The sequence below is a fragment of the Oxyura jamaicensis genome, chromosome 21 (assembly GCF_011077185.1).
Source record: "Oxyura jamaicensis isolate SHBP4307 breed ruddy duck chromosome 21, BPBGC_Ojam_1.0, whole genome shotgun sequence".
Lineage (NCBI taxonomy): Eukaryota > Metazoa > Chordata > Aves > Anseriformes > Anatidae > Oxyura > Oxyura jamaicensis.
The window spans coordinates 6,200,704-6,220,450 of record NC_048913.1 but is presented as its reverse complement, the minus strand read 5'-3'; the positions used below and the strand labels follow the sequence as shown (position 1 = coordinate 6,220,450).

Sequence of the window (19,747 nt, the reverse complement as noted above, 5' to 3'; positions counted from 1 at the left end):
CTCTCCGCAGATTTTCTCCCCTCCCGTGCACCTCCTCCTGTCCCCGCAGGGAACAGCTGGGTCCATTTAAAATGGATTTTGATCCCAAAGCAAGATTTGGTTTCTCTGAGCTTCCCCCTGGCCGGAGAGTGCAGCGATCCCGAGGCATCAGCGAGCTCTGCGGGAGGCAGCGCAGCTCGGACCGGGCTGGCCGCGTGCACCCGAGCGGCACCGCCGGTGCCGTGGGGTTTGCTGGGGTCCCTTTGGGGCTGGAACCACGGCCGGGAGGTGCACCGCAAGCACCAGCCCTGAGGGTAACTTGGGGCCGTGCTGATTCCTGGTGAGAAGGCGAAGCCCTTGCTTAAGTCCTCAAGATCGGGATGAAACGAAAGCATTAAGAAATGAATTTATTCCCTTTCTCCTATTAGCTTTGATTTAACAAAAAAAAAATAATTGAGAGCTAATTAAATAGACAAAATTAGAAACGTATTATTTCCCCAAATTGCCTTTTTTTTGGTATTATTCTAGCTTTTATGGGTGCACAACAGCTCCGCGGTGTCCCCAAGGGATGGGAGTCCCTCATGGTGCGGGTCTTTCTGCAAGGCTGTCCTTGAAATGTTGAAAACCCCCTCGGCTTTGGGTGACGTTCCCGTAGTAGCATCACATTCCAGCTTGCTATTTATGAATACCTGGATGGCACAAACACGGACGGGGGAAGGTTTGAGAACGCTGCCCGCCCTGCTCTCGCTTCAGCCTAAGTTCGGTAAAGGGAAGATGAGGAGGTTGAGGAGATGGAAGAGGGTTGGGCAGCACGCGGGCACTGCTCGAGCCTTCCCAGCTCTTCCATTTGCTATTGATTACCGCTTTCTGTAGTTTAATACGTACAGTATGCAAAGGAACCGCTTTAACTAAATGGAGAAAGCCTTTTGTGTTAGGAATGAACGTAATCTAATACGGCCCTTTGACTTGATTCAATTAAATCCTTTCTTTTCCAATTAAACAATCAGCCAGAATTTAATAAAAATGAATTTCTACATGTCGTCCTCCAGAACGATGACCTCTGAGATTGTGTGGGCTTATGTAAATTCTGCTGATGGCTTTTTATCTGCTCGTGTGTCATTCCACCAGCGCAAAAAAAAAGGGCCTTCTGTCGGTGTATTTACATTATTTCCTCATCTGCTCAACGTATCTGTTTGCAGTAACAATTCCCAGCTGAAAAGGCCACGACCATCACCAGCCTCCTCCAGCGCAGCCTCCGGAGCTGCCTTTCCGTGGCTGGGACGAGCCCGGGGGCTGAGCTGCTCCTGCATTTCGCCGTGCCATGCCCTGCCACGGTGCCAAATGGCCTGTCCCAAATGGCACCAGAGGCATCTGCGCAGCCGTTTATTCGCAAAGAAAGCACACCCCCAAAAAATCCCACCATCCACGAGACCAGCAAACTTGTGCCTGAAGTTAGGGAACTTTTCTAGCACTTTTTCTAAGCTATTTCCACCCAAGTTACAATAGCTGCTAAAGCCTACATCTATCCACCTACAAAGGCCACATTTTTATTTGTGTATTTAGAAGTGCGTTTAGCCCCTCCCTTGCTCTTAAAGTTTTGAGCACCGGCTCTTTTCTTCCCCCGCTGGAGTTACTGCGGCATCCTAATGCAAGCCCTGCGGATGTGCCAAAGCCCAAAACTTTGTGCTTCAGTTTATAAATTACGGAGGGAATACATCATATGAAGGGGGTCACTAGCCAAGGATGGGCAGGTTCCGCGTTGGGGTCAGTGTTGGTTGCCCCAGGGAGACGTCCCCATCCCAGCTGCTGTGCGGGTGAACGCGTCCCATTGACCTTTAGAGGGGACCCCCCAAACAAAGCCCTTCCTGGCTGTAAAGTGTCCCGAGCTGGGGGAATTACTTTGCTGTGGCCAGACAGGAGGTGAACGCAGCAAAAGCAACCCGAGATCCTAGTGCCCGGCGCGGACACCCCCCAGTTACCGCAGCGCGAACCTGGAGGAATCCCCCTGGGAAGGGGGAACAGAGAAAAATGCGATCCGAGGGATTTGTCTCCAGTAAACCCACTTTATGTTAATAGGAAGCAGATTTCGAGCCCCCTCGCAAACAAATGACTTCCATAGCATATTTCACAGCTGAGCGCATCGATGGCACCAGCCTTTATGTGCAGCTCTGTTAAACCCAACATTTGTTTAATGAATTGCAGCAATCCGATGAATCCTTGTACGGCCAGCCTAGGCTTGAACTTTTATGGGAAGACACCAGGTTTTCTCCCCGGCTGATACCTAGGGACCATTACACCCCCCCTCGCCAGATCAGGGTTACCCCATATGCATCTGAAAGGGGAATTAAGCTGGCAAAACTAGCAGGGCCAAACGCTGTTGAGGTGCTGCAGCTCTTTGCAGGGTGACCTCCTCCTCCTCCTCATCCCCAGGGTCGGTACGGACACCATGACAAAACTCCATCCTGCTGTTTGGACACATCCCCTGCTGCAAACCACGCGTGAAATGCTCCTTCCGTGGCACGGAGAAGTGACGGCAATGACGGTGCTGCGATGATTCGGCTTCCTTACGGTGGTGGCCACGAGAGCCTGCGGTGGGAGCGCGTATCCTGCACGAGGAGCAAGGAGAGGGCACGCAGAGCAAAACGTGCATGCACGACGCCCTCATGCTTGGTAGCAAGGGGAAAAGCTGCATGCTAATTTGGTAAAACCGCTTGAATTTCCAAAACACCTTTCCATAGGTGAAGAGAGAAATAAGAAGCAAAGAGAATGCGCACCAGGCTAAGCCCATGCTAAATGCCATTTCACCTTCCTTCCCCGGTCACAAATGAGAGGGGAAAAACGGGGCTGGCTTTTGCAGAAGTGCAGGGGTGATTTGGGAGATCGAGTCCCACAGCCAGGAATCAGCTCTTGGGAAGAGAAGAAGGGGAAGTCCACGGAGACATCTGCTCTGCAGACCCAATTCACCAGCTGCTCAGCTGCTATTACAGGGATCACATAAAAAACTTCAGTGGACGGGGAGATTCTGAACCACTCGGATAGCAGAATAATAGGTGCCAGGAAAAAATCCTGTGATCCATCAGCAGACAAACATATACTTAAATTAGGTGTTAGTGGGGCAGAAGCGAGGAAGGTGATTATGGGTTGCCTCTGTGTTTCCTTTGGCAACGAGGATGACACGCTGGGTGGGTCAATGCACCCTACCATTAATACAGCATCAGCATTCGCCTGACAGCTTCTTTGTCCCGTGAAGTCAATTCCTATCAAGTCTTGACATTAGCAGGAGGCAGGGTGAAATTCAGATGCCTTTGAATTTTCATGACCCTCTAGATGCTTCCCCTGCTTGAGGCTGGCAGATCGCAGGCACGACCGGCGCCTTGAATTGGGCAGGAGGTGGGAACAAACATCTGCACCCATCCAGTGCAACCGTGGTCAAAAATATCCTGGGGAAAATGAGTGGGACAACAGCCCTTCCCCCCCTCCCCAGCAAACCAAACTGGAAACGGGGTTGGAAGGGCACAACGCATGGGAAACCAGCCTCCTTTCCCCCCCGCAAGCTGCTACCAGCAGGGTGGACTGAGCCTGTATTGCACAAGACAACAAACACGCGATTGCGTTTCCCACTGAATTACGAAAGCTCTAAGCATACACCTGGATGCTGGTGGCTAAATGACGGCAGCGTTATTGATGGTCGCGTGGAGCTCTGCGCTCGGCAGCGCTCATCCTCACGCGATGGGCAGAGCTCCAAAACGAACCAGCCGGAGGTGCAGCGAGCAGGGTTAAAAAGCAGGGGGTGCCGAGCTTTAAGCGCGGGGGCCGGCTGTTGGTGCTGTCTCGGCTCAGACGGGCTCAGCACGTTTCCTACCTGAGGGCAGCGTTCAAAAACCCGCCGTTTAGATCCTGCACCGCCACCCATTCTGGGTAACTGGCGGGTTCTTAGTGAAGCCTGCCGGTGGTCGGTGTACCCAGACATAGCACCCAGCCACGGGAGGGGAGGGGGTGTGCTTCTTCTAAGCAAGTCCTTTTGCCTTTTGACATAGATTATATAAAAAAAAAAAGAAAGAGAGAAAAAAAAAAAACACAACCCACAGCCACGCAACTGCAAGCGTGATAAAGCATCTTAGTATAAAATCAATACCCAGGCGATTAGCAGCCTTTGAAGAATCCTGGCCCTCAGTCAGCCCGTGGCAGAGATCAAACGGAGGGGCTGTCAGCTCAGGCGGGCGTTTTACTTTGTGTCTGCTATCCGGCAGCCCCAAGACCCAGAGCCGTCCCCGTGCCTCCCGCTGCTCCTTTTTCCCCAGCACAGCGCCTGGGGAGCCAGGCACAGCCCGTGGAGCAATGCCCACCTGCCGGGCAGCACGGTGCCAGGGGTCGCCTTCCCTCAGCTCCTCATTTAGGGTGCTGGTTTGGGTCTGGAGGAGCAGCTTTACATCACCCCATGAAGTATCTGCACCTTCGTCCGTGCAAGTTCTGCTTCTGGCATGTCCTGAAATAAAAGGTGCTTTGCTCTGCCGGCATCCCCGGGCTGGTCAAGGCTTTCTTATCAATTCCCCCGCTTTGGGGGAAAATTTGAGATAAATCTGACCGGCTGCGAGCTGCCACAGGTCTGTGAGTAATCTGCAGTCCCAGACTGACAGCAGCGGGCATCAGCCGGCACATCGCGAGGAGCTTGGGCCTCTGATAGCAAGGAGGATGGAAGGCTTATCAGCCAGCCCGGGGGAAAGCTATTTCCAAGGTGCCCAGGGCCAGGGAGAAGCTGCAGTGAAAAGGAGTTGGAGAAAATTACTGATATTGTTAATAGCTTTTCTTGAAAGCTGGGAAGTTTTCCCCAAATCTGGCAGAGTGGAGCAAAGGGAAATGCCTTCACACGAAGGCCTGGTGGAGCAAGGAGGACCCGAAGGGAAGCGGAGGTTCTCGTGCCAGGAATATCGCCATCAAAGAGGGGGTGCTACGGGAGGTGTCAGAGGGGACAGGGAAAAAACAGGGATGCAAAACTTTTTTTAAAAAGATGAATTCCCTAAAAAATCCTAAATCCATCACCGAGCACCAGCACATCCATCACCCCCGGGCTCCTCAGGACAAGCTTCCAGTTGCGCAGCCAGCCCAGCTGGGAGGAGGGGGACGTTAGGAAGGTGATGCACATAAAACCCATCCATGGCCGTTACACAGAGCAGGACAGCTGCCAAGCTCCCGTATTTGCTCCCTGTCAGTAGATTTTATAGATACAAAGATAGATATATCCACAGAGCTATTCATTTTTCCGATACCCACATCCCGAATGAGGGCAATATGTTTATCCTAGGAAGGTAGTGACTCCATAACGCAGCACTCTGCTTCAGGGCAATTTTTCACGTTATTAACTTTCTTCCAGCGCGCGCACAAAAAAGCAAAAACCTCTCCCCACCAACGAAAAGCCCACGGCGGAGCTGTGCCGAGACGCTGAGCGCAGCTTGGCCAGAGGCGGGTACGACAAAACCTGGGAGGTGAAGCCCGAGAGACGAGGCACGACCCGAGGCGTGTGCAGTACAGCTGCTGGGACAGGCGGTATGGAAACACGGGGTTATTTACGCTCCTTCCGTCCCACTCGACCAAAAAGCCAGGACGAGCAGCGCGGATGCCCCTGCTCCGGTTGCCCCATTTCCTGCCTTCCCGATGGCTCTCCATCCAACCTGGCTGTTCAGCAGTCCAGCTTGCCTCAAGATTAAGATCCGCCTCATTTGCAGTCACATAATTAGCAATTACCCTAATTTCACTTACATTAAATTACTTTTTTTTTTTTTTTTTAATAAACATTATCTTTTCTGACCAAAAGAAATAAAATAGAACGGCATGGCTCTGCTTTACAGAAAGCAGCAGCGTCATTATCCTGTTCCCAGATACAATGTCTAGATACTTTTAATGAAAATATTCATTATTGCTAATTTGCATCTCTTTCAGCTCCAGGAGAGAAATCAAATGAAGATGTCAAAACAGTGCCACCTCTGCCAGGGGAAAAAAAAAGGAGACGTGGTGACCCCCAGCCCCCCCCGAGGTGTTGCGGGGGGGGGGACCGCGGCGGAAGAACCCCCCCCCCCCCCCGGCTCATTGAAGACGGCCTCAAATTGTGAGAGATGTTGAAATACAGATGCTAACCACGACGCTGGTAGCTTGTTCTGGTTTAGCAGAGACTTTTCCTGGAGATAAAGCACATCCTGAACGCGCGTCATGCTTGCTAGCAACAAAACTTGTATTGGCAGGAGAAAATATATATTACACCTCTGCAATGCATGCTTCGCTGAGCTCGCAGAGCGAAGCTGAAATAATCATTTTAAAGCAAACAGGGACGAATACTTAAAAATAATAAAAAGTTGGTGAATATTCATTTGAACTCTTAAGCAAATTTGCCCTTGTCGTATTTGCATCTCTCTTGTGTTCCCTGCCTGTGCAATGGGGTTTTATTAGCACGAACAGCCACAGAAAGTGAATTTGAAGCCTGAATACCCATGGGAAATGAATTTAAAATTCACTCGCTGTGTGCAGTCACCCAAGAAACTTGATCATAATTGTTTATTATACTTAAATATTTATATTGTGGGAGCACTCGGCAGCTGAAAGGGCCCTGCTGGGTGCTACACAACCGCTCCCTCCAACCACAGCCAGCACCAGAGGCGACGTGGGACAGCTCCGGCCAGGCTGGGCCGCCTCGGAGGCGAAGGGACAGCCCAGATTTCGAGGTCAGGAACAAGGATTGGGCCCGAGGCATCAACCCGTTCCTGCAGGATTGAAGTTTCTTCCTCCAAGAAGCTCTGAGGAAGGTGCGAGCTGTCTTCAAACGGCAGGAGCCTGCACGGGGTTGAGATGGAGTTAGGGAATGGGAATTAGCTGGCAACGTCCTCGCCGACGTTCTTTTCTCATCTGAAATCCCATGTTGAAGGTCTGGCTTTCAGCAGGGAGCTCAGATTTCCACACTCGCAGGGCGTGGGGGGTTTACAATGGGCTCCTCTATTTTCCACTCCACAATTTGCAGCCCGAAGTGCTTCAGAAAGCGACACCCACGGCTGCACGCAACCCCGCTGCCTCCTCCAGCAGATTCCTGCCGGGGGAGCAGAGATCCAAAGGCACCAAAACCGCCTCAAAACTGCCTTTTATTTATTTTTCTTCCCCTTGGCAATAAATGGGCTGCCCTTTCTGCAACATGGGACCCTTTTTTTTTTGGCCCGGTCACAAACGAGCCACATCCTGAAGACTTCCTAGCAGAGCTGCCTCTGGTTGAGATAGCACCGACCGCGCGCTGGACTTTGCAGATGGTTTTCTTGCAAAATACCGAATTAAGCAACAAATACCTGCCACGTCCTGGCACCCTGGCCGTGCAGCACAGCGCACGAGCCTGCAAACCACATCGCTGCACACCCAGCGCCTTTGGAGAGAGGGAGGAAGCACATCAAGAGCACGTTTTGAGACCAATCTTCACTAAATTCTTTCTTTCTATTGCCTGCTTCAGCCTGGAATGCACTGAGCGAGCAAATTTTTTATGATTATGGAGAAATAAGTGCAAGGTCAAATCCCTGCTGGAAACGGGGCAGGTTCTTAACACTGCACCCACAGCCCGGCACCAGCAAATTACCGACGATTACAGGCTGATGAACAAACGGAGAGCTGAATTTGCAGCTCAGGTTACAGTAATAAGGACGCACAAGAGAGCGAAGATTGCATTAGCACATGCACGGAGCTCATGCTTTTCTCTTCAGCTGGATTCAGAGCTACCCCTCGGAGCAGCCTCAGCTCTCCGTCGGCTTTCCCCGCCCGTACCTACGGCGCTGGCTTTTAATTACCACCACCACTGTGTTCGGGTTGCCTGCGGCAATTTGCATTCACGACAAGGCCAGGGTGCAACAGTTGCCTGCTCCTCCATGGAGGTAGGAGGTGTTATTGACAGCCTAATCGCACGCCACCAGCAGTCACCAACCGTTTAAACCACCCCCAAGATGCTTGCAGGCAGGTCAGGTGCAGCATTTCGCAGAGGTTCCTCTGAACGTCGGCCACCGAGGAGATGCCGGTGCGCCAACGGAAAGCTGTGACGATGCAAACACGAGGAGCAGGAGAGGAATCTGATGAGAAAACCCAAAAGAAACCCGGATGCTGTTGGAAACAAGCTGAGGGTGATAAAGTCAACACACGCTGCAACTCCACCAGGTAGCTCCTATAACAAAATCTGTGCCCAGCAGCCCCAAACCACCTCCTCCAGGATAATAATTCTGCTGCTTGCGTAGGAAGTCAAAGCTGTCTCATGGCTTGAAGTGGTTAAGTCCACGGCTTCTTTAAATGAGAGAATTAATGACACCGAACTTCACAACAAAAAATTAAAGGTGCCCCAAAGAATGTTCCCTTAATTGTAGCAGCCTGCTGCATTAAAGCTGCAAGAGGAAAATTCATTTACAATTCAGCTATTAAATTGCAAACCATTACCACTGCTTTTATGGCTTTATATTCCTCTAACGAATTTATTATGTAATTACTTCGCGCACCAGCACCATTTCTCGCACGCAGGGTTGAAATAAGATGCCTTTTTCAAAATCCAAACAACTCCACGTTTTCCAGGCGCAATTTACACAAACGGAGAAAATTCCAGTGCAGTCCGCCTGGGGCACCTCAGCACGGACCCGAGGCTTCCAATTAAATGCAAATACCCAAACTTGGTCACTTTGGTGTGGAAGAGCCGGGACGAGGACCTGCATCCAGGACTGGTCCGTGCTTTGAGCTGGAAGGGGTAAAACCAGGCTGGATGGGAGTGGCTCCTCCAGCAATTTCCCCGGGAATGCAATGAGCGGGGCTCAGGGCTTGCTCCGGAGACTCTCGGGGAGCCTGTGTCTTCCAACCCGCCGTGGATTGAGCCAATCCAAGTAGTCAAAACCAAATGAAATAAAGGGATTTTGTCCCTCTCGTTTCCCACCTCTGCAAAATCAATCTGCAACTAAATTAGCGAACGCTCGGGCGTAATGCAAAAAAAAAAACAACGCATAAAGGGGCCTTGAGCAGGACACGCACTTCCCAGGCAGAATGACTGCGTTACTGTTAGGGGATGCAAATAAATTCACATCATGCGCCTTTGCCCCCCTCTTTTTGTACCAGCCTCGTCACAAGGAGGGAGGTGGTTGGTCTGCGGCGCTGCCTGAGCCCTCGGGAGCCTCTCGAGCAGATTAAAGAGCCGATTATGCTGGACGGGGAGATGCAGCCAGCCTGCGCCTGTCGGGCTTTGCACAAACCCAGGTTAAACACTGGCCCCAGCCACGCCACCACCACGTAACCGTCTTCTGGGGAGCAATTTCCTTCTCTCGTAGCATTTTTGTCTATCCTGAGCCATCCAGGGATGCTTTTCACCAGGGTTCTCATCGCACCTTGCACGCACCCTTAGGGGTGCGCTCGCTCAGCGGCGCTTTGCTGAGCTGGGCTTAATGCACACGCAAAAGAAAAGGGAGGCAAAAGAACAACATACATTTTTTTTTTTCCCTAATCACAAATCCTTGCATTTATTTATTTATTTATTTATTTATTTAAAGGAGATCTTTGAGGGCTGGTAACTGGAGAAAATGCAAAGCAGGGGGGTCCTCACAAGTCACACAAACCCCCCTTTTCCGAGCCCTTCTCACCCTGCTGCAAGTCACCGCGGAGACTCGTGGGCTCTCCCTGCACCCCTGCACCCTGCAGCAGCACCACGCACCCCGGGGCTGCCCCTCGGGTCCGCAGGGCCACCCAAACCTTCACCACAGCCAAAGTCCAACCAGCGCTGAGCAGTCCCCACTGCCAAGCCCTGCACCCTGATTTACGGCCACCAGCTCTCGAGCACCGCGGATGCAGCCAGCGGTTGCTATGGCGACTGCGGATTTTCTCAGAAATCCTGCAAAAAGGAGAGCGAAGGCCCACGGACCCCCAGGAGCAGCTCCCTCGCAGGAAGGTCTCGGCACGACACGGAGACGCTGCGCTCCCACCTCCGGGCGGCCACCTGGAGCCCGGCAGGATGCTCCCAGACAGCCCCGCTCCCAAATACCTCGGCCGATGCTCAGCAGCTCCTGGCCAGCTCCCCTCTGCCAGACCCCAACCCTTGGAGATCACTGAAATAAGCACAACGTCAGGGCTATCTCACGACGCAGCTCAGCAGAGGCACCGTTTTTTAACCGCAGCCCTTCTGGCAGGGCATCCTCCGTCGATGCACGATCGTAAGGCACAGGACTGGCAGACGGGAACACCAAAATTCAGCCTCGTCCTTCGATATTTTACAACCTATTTTGCCCCTCGCCAGCCCCGGGAAGCTGCTGGCCATCAGTGACCCTTTTAGCAGCAGGGCTGCACGGTCCCAAAATTGAGAGGCGCCGCCGCAGAGCCATTTGCGTGCTCACAAGCAGAGCCCTTCCTAGACGGATTTAAGTAAAGTGGCTGGCAAAATCCCCGGTGAATATTTGGGATAAGGCACATATAGGAAACCCAGCCTCTGAAGCCATCTCGCAGCAACTTTGGTTCCCATGGTGACTAATGTTTGTGTTTGCATCCCTTCCGAGTGTTTCTATCAGATTTTCTTCATGGAACAGCTGTTACAAGTCATTTCACCAAGACAGATGATCCTGATAAGGAGCAAAGTTTCCATTCTACACAAATGCACATTTATTTAATAAAAATCCAAATAATTCCAACCCGGAAAACGGAAGAAAGAGACATGCTTTGAAAAATTGATTATCAATGCGGCAGCCTGATGGAAAGAGATTGAAGGCAGCCAGGGCACCGCTGCTGCCTAATAGCAGGGTGATAAAACAAGAGGAAATAAATAAAACAACTGTGAAAACGCTGGTAGCTTTATTAAATTTGGCTGTGATCTGCCCCCGCTTGGACTTTAGGCACAAGCGTCACAGGTAAAAATGTCACTCTGCTGGTTGCAATGGGGCCAGCAACAAAAAAAGGAGGGCTTCCTCCCGTTCCCGTCCTCCTGCACCACCTCCTAACCCCAAAATCTGATGGGATCGGCCAGGGCAAGTGAGCACAGATCCATGGTTTTGGATCCAATAATCCAAGTTCCTCAGGTGTCCCAGTGCTGGACTTCTTACGTGATGGTCACAGAAGGGTTGAGGTTGGAAGGGATCTCTGGAGGTCTTCTGGTCCAACCTCCAGCAGCTTCCATTTCAACTTAGTGATTTGTTTATTATTATCATTACATTTTTAATTAAGAACGGATATCTCACATCTAGCTTCCTGGAAAAAAACAACCGAGGCTTATTTTAACCTCTTTAATGAAGTAGCTTCTGGCCAAGAGCTTAGAGTATGAGCTCCCTGTTTGGGTCTGGGCATGGATTGAGCCCCCACGGAGGCTTTGTGGGACCTGCAGCATTCCCTGGGCTGATCTGGTGTTAATGACAAGAGGCTGGTGCCGCAGTGGCCTCTGACATCTTCTGCATTTGTTTTTTTCCTCTGGAAAGATAAACGTGGCAGGGTCAGGGTGCTCCTGGCAGGGCTGAAAGTGCTGCAGAGCCTCTGGAGATGGCACCTGGAGCTCCTGGCTGCCTCTCTCCTGCTGCTGGGCCACGTCTCACGCCTCTGGTAGTACAATAAGCAATAAAAACCTGCTTTTGGATGCACGGCTTCAGGTAATTTCCCTGCTTCTCTTGCAGAAGACGTTGGCTTCAACAGCATCACCCGCTTCTGCGCGGGGGAAGAGGTACGGGAGTTGGGACAGCATAGAGCAGAGCACCATGAAGGATGAAGGGGCTGAAGGAACGAAAGGGTTTGCTCTAGGAAAAACACAACATCCTCCTAGTGTTGTCCTAGCTAAAGGCTTCTTGAATTCACCTTCACAATCCCATCACAGCCAGGATCCCATCACCATGTCCGGGGTTTACCAGCGCAGAGCAGCGGGGCTGTAGGACCTCGTTTCCCAGGCTGATGCTTTCCTCCTGCAGCTTTTTTTTTAAGTTATTATTTTAAAATCCCCGTGCTCACACAGCCCCTTACTGATGGTGAGCAGGGAACACCGCTCATTCACGCCACCCCAAGTGCCAAACTGGGGCACAAACCAGCAGCAGCCAGGTGCTGCTTCCCGCACAGAGCTCCTTATCATTTTCATCGCTCCTAAATACCAACTCATCACGCTGCAGAACTCAAAACCTAAGGAAATGACTTCCATTGTTAGCCTCCTCCTCCTTAATTTGAAAACTTCCTGCGAGTAATTGCAATTCCTGCTCGGCAGAAGCCTTATCTACCGCTTTGTTTAGGCAGATTAAGAGAGATGGGACCTGGCTCCAGTTTGGATGTGCTCAATATTCGTCTCTGCTTTCAGAAACATCTCTTAACATTTCACATCGCACGAACTGCTTCAGCCTCCTGCCGGCTGCTGGAGCACATTGTATTGCTTTAATCAGAAGCCAGAACCGTGCCGAAAGGCAGCCTAACGTGGCACAACGGGCAAGCTGGGCTCGTGGATGCCTCCAGCACGATGCCGCCAGCCTTCTCCTTCTGTCTTCGTGCCTCAAGTCAGGTACGCCAGGCTCTCCTGCCATCAGGGCCCGAAAGCATGGCAGCTCCCGTGCCTTCCACTGCACGTGGGGACTGCCCAGGTTCTCCATCCTCCCATTTCCCACCTGTGCCACGCTGCAGCTTGGCTTTGCCCCCCCAGGGGGGCTGCACTGCTCAGCGGTGCAAAAAGCCACTCAGATTTACCAAGAACCACACAGATTTCCATCTTGCTTCATTCAGAGAAAACAGCATTTTTGGTACACTCACCTCTGGGACGGGGCGTCCTTCCAGGAGCCTTTGTGCCATCCTGCACGCAGCAAAAGCAGGGAACGCTGCCTGCATCCTGCCGCCTCCTTGGAGGCTGCAATTATTTTCTATTCCCCCCCCTCAAAACAATCCTGGTTTGGAGAAGCACCTCGGTTCGGGCATGCTCTTGGCTGTGCTCCTCAAGAGCTAGGGACACCCGAGATAGAAAACCTCCTCCTGGTCACCTCCTGGCCCATGGGAGACATCCACGGCCAAAGCACGAGGCTTGTGATGGAGCAGAGCCGGTCGGGGCACCACCACACCCCCAGGAAGACGCTTGGATTTCGGGGCTATCTCAGAAATTCTACCCAACCTTTCTCTCCCAGGATTCAAACCAATCCAATCAGCAAAACTGAACCAGGTACAGAACTAGGACGAGAGAAGGATCCGCTCCCATGTTTCAGAACTACTTAATTTATAGCCTCTCATTATTTAAATTATTAAGGAAGGGGAATACCCACTGCCTCCCGAACATCACCACATCCACCTGACTCTCCGAACGGATTTACCAGTGCCAGGGGCGATCTCATTTTCTAGAAAACCTGTTTTACTGCTGAACACTCCAAGCCAGTCTATGGCTGATCGCTTAAATAGGCTTTTACCAGGCAGCACGGCTCATTTCCTTTGGGCACCCTGCAGCAGCCTCCGCGCGTGGGTGGGAGACGGGGAGCGTTGCAGCGAGCCGAGCATCCTTGTCTCCTGTCCAATTAAAATGGTGATGAATTCCAAATGGCTACCATTTGCCAAGACACTTTAAGAGTTGTTAATTTTCAATAATTACGGTCTGCTTCGGATTTGATGGATCGGGAGAAATATTGCACCCAAGGCAGAGCCATTTCATGGATGGGATAAAATATCCTTGTCCTCCAGGCATCGATGAGGGAAGAGGTGCTGGAGTGCCCCCAGCAGCCTAAGTTCAGCTCAGCGAGGCTTAAGGAGCTGAAGGCACAAAAATCAAAAGCTGTCCAGGACATTTCACTGTCTAATCAATAGCTCGCAATGGTTCCTGATGAAAGAGTGATAAAACCTCTGATTTATCCCTGCAGCCCGGAGAAACCTCCAGCACCCCCGTACGAACGGCGCACATTGATTTATTGCAACACACTTAATCTGTATGTACAAACACACAAAGGGAAAGGTTGATCCTCAGGCATTTACACAGGGCATCGATCCCTGGTTTCTTAATGCACCACCCTGCTCACCCACCCAGAAGATCACCAGCAGGCACACGGTGCCCTGAGACGGATGTGTTGGGAAGGAAGGGATGGGGAATGCAGGGCCTGATCCCGTAAATTGGGCTTCGCAGTCACCAATACGCAAATAATTTGAGCTGCTCAGTTTATGCCAGGAAGGCCAAGGAGGGATTGGAATAGGATTTTTAAGGACTTTCACAGGAAAAAAAAAAAGTGAATCAGGGAGCAATGGCCAGGTGCTGAAGCCATGCTGGCTACAGGGGATGAAGCATCCCTCCTGGGGGTCTCCAGGCACGTGGGCAACACATGCAGACATGAGAAAATCGGGGAAAAAAAAGTGTCAGACCAAATAATTGCACGATTCATTTATTTTTTTTATCCCCAGGGCAGATCATCTTTAATACTACTTATTAACATTCATTGATATCCAGGATGCTTATTACTGCATGGCGGAAATAATTTTTATTGGGGAAAGGACAAGCAGAGAGTCCCCAGCCTGCAGGCAGCAAGACCGGGGGTATTTTGGCTATTAGGAAGCATATTCAATTTATGCAAGTTTCACCTTATAAACTTCCTGGGTGCGATGAGATTCTCTTCTCCTACTCAGGGAGGAAAGTCCTGCTGCACAGAATGGCGAGGTGCTGAGAGTTAGCCTCAGAGAAGAAATTGGCAACTGGCGCCGGCAGCCAGGAATTACCCTGCTGCACCCAAACACGCGGAGGCAGGGCGTTCACAGGCTGCGGGGTTAATGGCATTGTAACAGTTCCTCACTGAGGGGGATTTTCTGGATAAAAAGCCTTCTTCGGCTGTAATCAGCAGTTTTCACATGTGCTTTTTGTGCGACAGCAGCGCGTATCTGGAAACGTGCAATTGGCCAAATTATTTACTTGGGAGAACAGTAACAACGCCGGAGGTGAGCAATAAATATTTGGGAACATATTTTGAGCTTTGTTTTGCCCCATTAGATTGAATCTCATGTGGTCCACCGAGTCAATAACTACAACTTAATAGCCTCTTAGTACTTCCACAGAGGAGATTTTTTTTTTTAAGGATCATTATGAACTAATGACCTAAAAAGTTTCATTACTGAGTGTTCTTACACCATCGGATGCAACGTGCTTGGAAACAATGATTTTTATACTTCAGATCGATAGGATTTGTTATAATAGTTTAAGAGAAGAAAAAAAAGCTCCCAGTGAGATGAGATTTGGCAGGAAGAAAAGACCTGTGGCACCTGGGTGATCCTGCCAGCATGTGAGACCTATACTGGAATTCTCCACTTGGAGAGGTGGCTCCCAAATGAGAGACCATGGCCCAGGTAGTGCTGGACCGGGAGGTCAGAAGCCAAGAAATATGACCAGCAACGTGGTAGCCAGCAAAAAATAATGGGAGCAGTGTGATTTCCGTCAGCTCTAGGCAGAAATCAAACACCTGAACAGTGTTAGCTCCATTTACTGAAGGAGCTGGCATGAAAACTCCCAATAAACTGAAACTTTTCCACTTAGAGTGAGGATAGAGAAAGGGAAAGGAAGAAAAAATATTGAAGACTACAAATAACATAAAATGACAAGGCAGTCAGAGATGGAGTCGGTCAGAGGTGGAGTAAAAAAGGTTACTTTCAATTAAAAGGAGAAAACTCGGCTTAGAAGAGACCTGCAAGTCATTTTTTGGTGCGAAAACTGGCTGTTCACCCTGAGGGAGCAGGCAATGGCTTGCTTTGCATCCTTGGAGTCACAACCCTGTGCCGAGAGACACCAAGCAGAGCGGGGAGCGATGCAGAGGACCAAGCAGCTCGCTGCAGTGGGCAAAGCAAGGCTGAGCTCTGGCGAGTGGCACCACGCCGGGGCCGAGGCTGCTGCGAGCACACGGCAGCGGGTGCAAGGTGCTGTCGAAGCCAGCCGCCACAAAGCCACCTTTGAGAGTTCCTTCTCTTGGGAAAGCAGAAACGAAAAGCAACATCAAACAGCAGCCCCACGGTTGCTCTCGGCTCGCTTTACGCTGCCTCCTTCCCCTTCATTAAACTGACGGCTGGTGTTCCTGAGCTGATTCAGAGCGAGGGCAAACAAAGGGTTAGGCAGAGCACATGAAGCCTTCACCAGGCATATTATTACCACCCCTGCGTGTACACGCTTGCTCCCACATCCCCCAAAGTGCCTCCCACATCTCCTCCAGCAGAAGGTTTGTGTTAGGGACCGAGGTTTCTGTTAGGAGGTATGAGGAAATCCCAATTGCTTCCCAGGCTGGGCACTCAGTGGTGCTCAAGGGGAGCACGTTAACGCTGCGCGCTCGCTTGGCTTCAGCCACACATGTTCAGTGCCCACCAGAAAAAAATAAAACACTGAGGCCATCTGCTGCAGCACATATAGCACCATTGCTTGTCCATCAAATCCATGATTGCTCCACGAAGCTACTGCTAAGCGTATCAGACATCCTGTTGGTGTGTCCAGAATGCCTCAATGTTAATGTTCATTTTCTAAGCCAGAGATGTGTAAACCCCTCTCCCTTATTGTACTACTTTTAATTTTGTTCCCCTGTTCTTCTGTGTGCTTTCTGAACTCAGGTGAGCATAGGAATCTGTTGGCCTCTGTGGGTCTCTCCCTCCATGCAGCTCATCTCAAATACCAGCGATGCATCCTTCTACACCAGGCGTGTAGCACAATAAAGGTGAGAAACAGCAGGAGCTCTTATGGCATCCTTCCCCACCTGCTTTAAATTCCATCCACGCTTCCAGCCAAAGGAAGAAGTCCGACTTTGTGCTCAAGAGTCTCCCAAGTCAAATCTCAGCCTAGGAAGAATGAGCAACCGAAGCGTTCAGCTTCTCTGGGAGGCAGAGCTCAGCTCTTGGGCAATTGCTAATGGACTACAGCTGTCCAACCCAAACAACAAGGTGCTGGGAGGCTCTCTTGCCAGATAAAAGCAGGATGTTGCGAGCAGTTTGGGCCAGGGAAGAATGAAGCAGAGCGGCTCAGTGCCACGACCGCTCTCACGCAGACAGGAGAGCACCCAGACCGGTGCTTTACAAGTCATTACAGTGTCACGGCTGCGTGCTAGCAAATAGGTGCAATTGGCCTGGTAGAAAATTAGGTGTTTAGAGAAAATTGCACTCAGGCAGATTCTCTCAAAGTGTAGGTTTTTGTGTTTCTTTTTTCCCGACTGAGGATGGTAAAGCCACCACGAGCCACATGCTGCTGGTGCTGCAGGGGTAGCTGCCACTGAGCAGAGAGCCCCTTTCATCCAGGCTTGCCATGAGGCTACCTAATATTTGATCAGCTCCTTCCTAACCACCCCATTCACCCACAAATTAAATAGAAGTCACATCACAACGCCACACACTAATCACATCTACTGTGGCCGTGCCTAGGAAGCACCTCTGAGACCCCCCTTCCTGCTGCATGTTGTACAGAAAACAGCCCTGGTCCCCAAAATTTCAGAATCTAATGGGCTGTGAAGAGCTGAGCGGATGAAGGGACTTAGTGGCATGCCAGCAGAGGCTTGGTATGCACACAAAAGGCAGAAGCACCCACAGTCACACTGGGGTTCAAGCCCCATGGGATGGAGACTCCCAGGAACGGCGAGGTCACCCCATCCCCACAGACCCTCAAGGCTACACAGATCCCATTTATTAGAGGTGCTGGCCATTCCCAGGGCCCTTGGGAAGAGGGTTTTAATGTGGGGGTGCTCAGGTTATGACCTGAATTCAACACAATGTGTTTTTTTTTTTTTTAAACTAGTTTGATAATAAGTAGAACGTACAGAATAAATTCATCATCTCCTTGTGCCCGAGGCCCTCAGCTCCCATGCCTTCCATTTCAGGCGTGACTTTCACTCACCAAACATCCTGACGTGATGATTCCCCAACAGCTCCACCCAAATTTCACCAGAGGAGGAGACTTTCTCCTGCTCTGACCGAGCTGATGAATGCAGAAGGATGCTTTCTGTGCTCGAGAGGTGCACAGGGCAGGTGAGCTCCACAAACAGATTTATCTGGGTAAATAACGATGCAGTGTCAGGAGCTTTGTGAAAAAGCATGAGAGAGGATGAGTCACTGTGAGGATTAGAGCCTAGAACCAGGGAACAGACAAATATCCCTGCATGGTGATGACCTCCCTCTGTATCCTTTTTTCTAGCTTGTTCTGTAGTCATCCTTAATAAGGGCATTGGAGAACGTGGCAGCCCATACAGCTTTAGGATCAATTAAAAAAAGACAGAGCCTTCCCTGTGCCTCAGCCACAACCAGTCCAATTCACATGGGCTGGGTGACACCCGACCTCAAATCTAACCAACCTCCTGCCTCTGCTTCAAGATGTTCCACGTTAATTTGTTATTTCGTATAAGAACTTTAACCCAGGAAGACAGATTAATAGCCAGCACTTAATTAGGAAGCATGTGAAGATGCAAGGGCTACTGTGGCTGCTAGCCACGCTATCCTGCAACCCGGTGTTTCTCCAGGGAGCTGCTGCTTTCAGCATCAGGCAGCCAACTCCGATGGGTGACATTCGTTGTTACCCATTAGCCACCTTCGCTCCTCTCATGCCTTGCACTTGGGTTGTGCTTCCAACAAGGAAGCCTTCCAGACTTTTAAAACTAGTTTCTTCTTCGCAGAGCTACGCGTGTTTGTTTACTTGTACATCCATCCCACCCCGTAAAGCAGACTGTTTTGTATAAGAAGTGTAAGCCATGTTGACACCCGAATGCTGTTGGAATAATCAGACTTCACTTAACAGAAGTGACTGCAGCTCCCTGTAGCAGCTATTTAAAAAACACACAAAACAAGCCTGCTGAATATGGCACAGCTTTGGAGGTTTGGCTGTCTGCAGCACTTGCTGGGGAGATGACAGTGGCTGGGATGAGAGGGTTGCACATGCCTGTCGGAGGAGCATGGCCAGGAGCAGAGAGAAGCCTTGCCCAGCCCCACGTCACCTTGGGTTTGCTCTCGCTGCTGCCTCCTCCTCAGCACCGTTTTGTCCCAGTGCTTTTGCTGCTCCTCAACGGCAGCATCAAGGGAGAGCCACAAACTTTAAGCCTCTCACTTTTCTCAGCTGTGCTTCAAGAAGTCCTTGTCATCATGGTAGCTATGTTGAACCAATGGGAGAAGGGGAAAAAATAAATAAAATCAAGTCACAGTTCACCACATGAAGTAATAGGGATGGGGAGGACACAGCATGGACAGGATTGCACAGCCCAGGTGAAACAGAACCACAGAACTGTAGGGGTTGGGAGGGGCCTCCAGAGATCATCAGGTCCAAGCCCCCTGCCAAAGCAGGTTCCCTACAGCAGGCTGCCCAGGTGGGCGTCCAGATGGGCCTCGAATATCTCCAGAGAAGGAGACCCCACAGCCTCCCTGGGCAGCCTGTCCCAGTGCTCCGTCACCCTCCCCGTGAAGAAGTTCTTTTGCATGTTCTTGCAGAACTTCCTGGGCTCCATTTTGTGGCCATTGCCCCTTGTCCTGTCCCCACAGGGCACTGAAAAGAGGTTGGCCAAACCCCTCTGTCTCCCACACCTCAGGTATCTATACACGTTGATAAGATCCCCCCTCAGTCTTCTTTTCTCCAGGCTGAACAGACCCAGGTCTCTCAGCCCCTCCTCCCAGGAGAGATGCTCCAGGCCCCGTATCATCTCTATTGCCCTTCACTGGACTCTTTCCAGGAGATCCCTGTCTTTTTTGTGCTGGGGAGCCCAGAACTGGACACAGTACTCCAGATAAGGCCTGGCCAGGGCAGAGTAGAGAGGCAGGATCACCTCCCTTGACCTGCTGGCCACACTCCTCTTAATGCCTGCTAGGGTCCCGTTGGCCT

General features: G+C 50.9%; 1 protein-coding gene across 4 annotated transcripts in view; it reads right to left on the bottom strand.

Annotated features, from left to right (window-relative positions):
* Window positions 1–223: 223 nt before the first annotated feature.
* LOC118177114 (putative uncharacterized protein C1orf196) overlaps window positions 224–19,747 on the bottom strand; it is a 111,189-nt gene continuing 91,665 nt past the window's right edge. The window contains exon 3 of one of the 4 annotated variants that reach the window (XM_035344525.1): window positions 224–400. In XM_035344525.1, the coding sequence (XP_035200416.1) occupies window positions 374–400 (27 nt within the window). In that variant the 3' untranslated portion in view covers window positions 224–373. Of the gene's footprint in view, window positions 401–9,720; window positions 11,644–12,807; window positions 16,738–17,743; window positions 19,025–19,747 lie in introns of those variants that run through there. The other 3 variants (XM_035344522.1, XM_035344527.1, XM_035344528.1) reach the window with 3 other exon arrangements.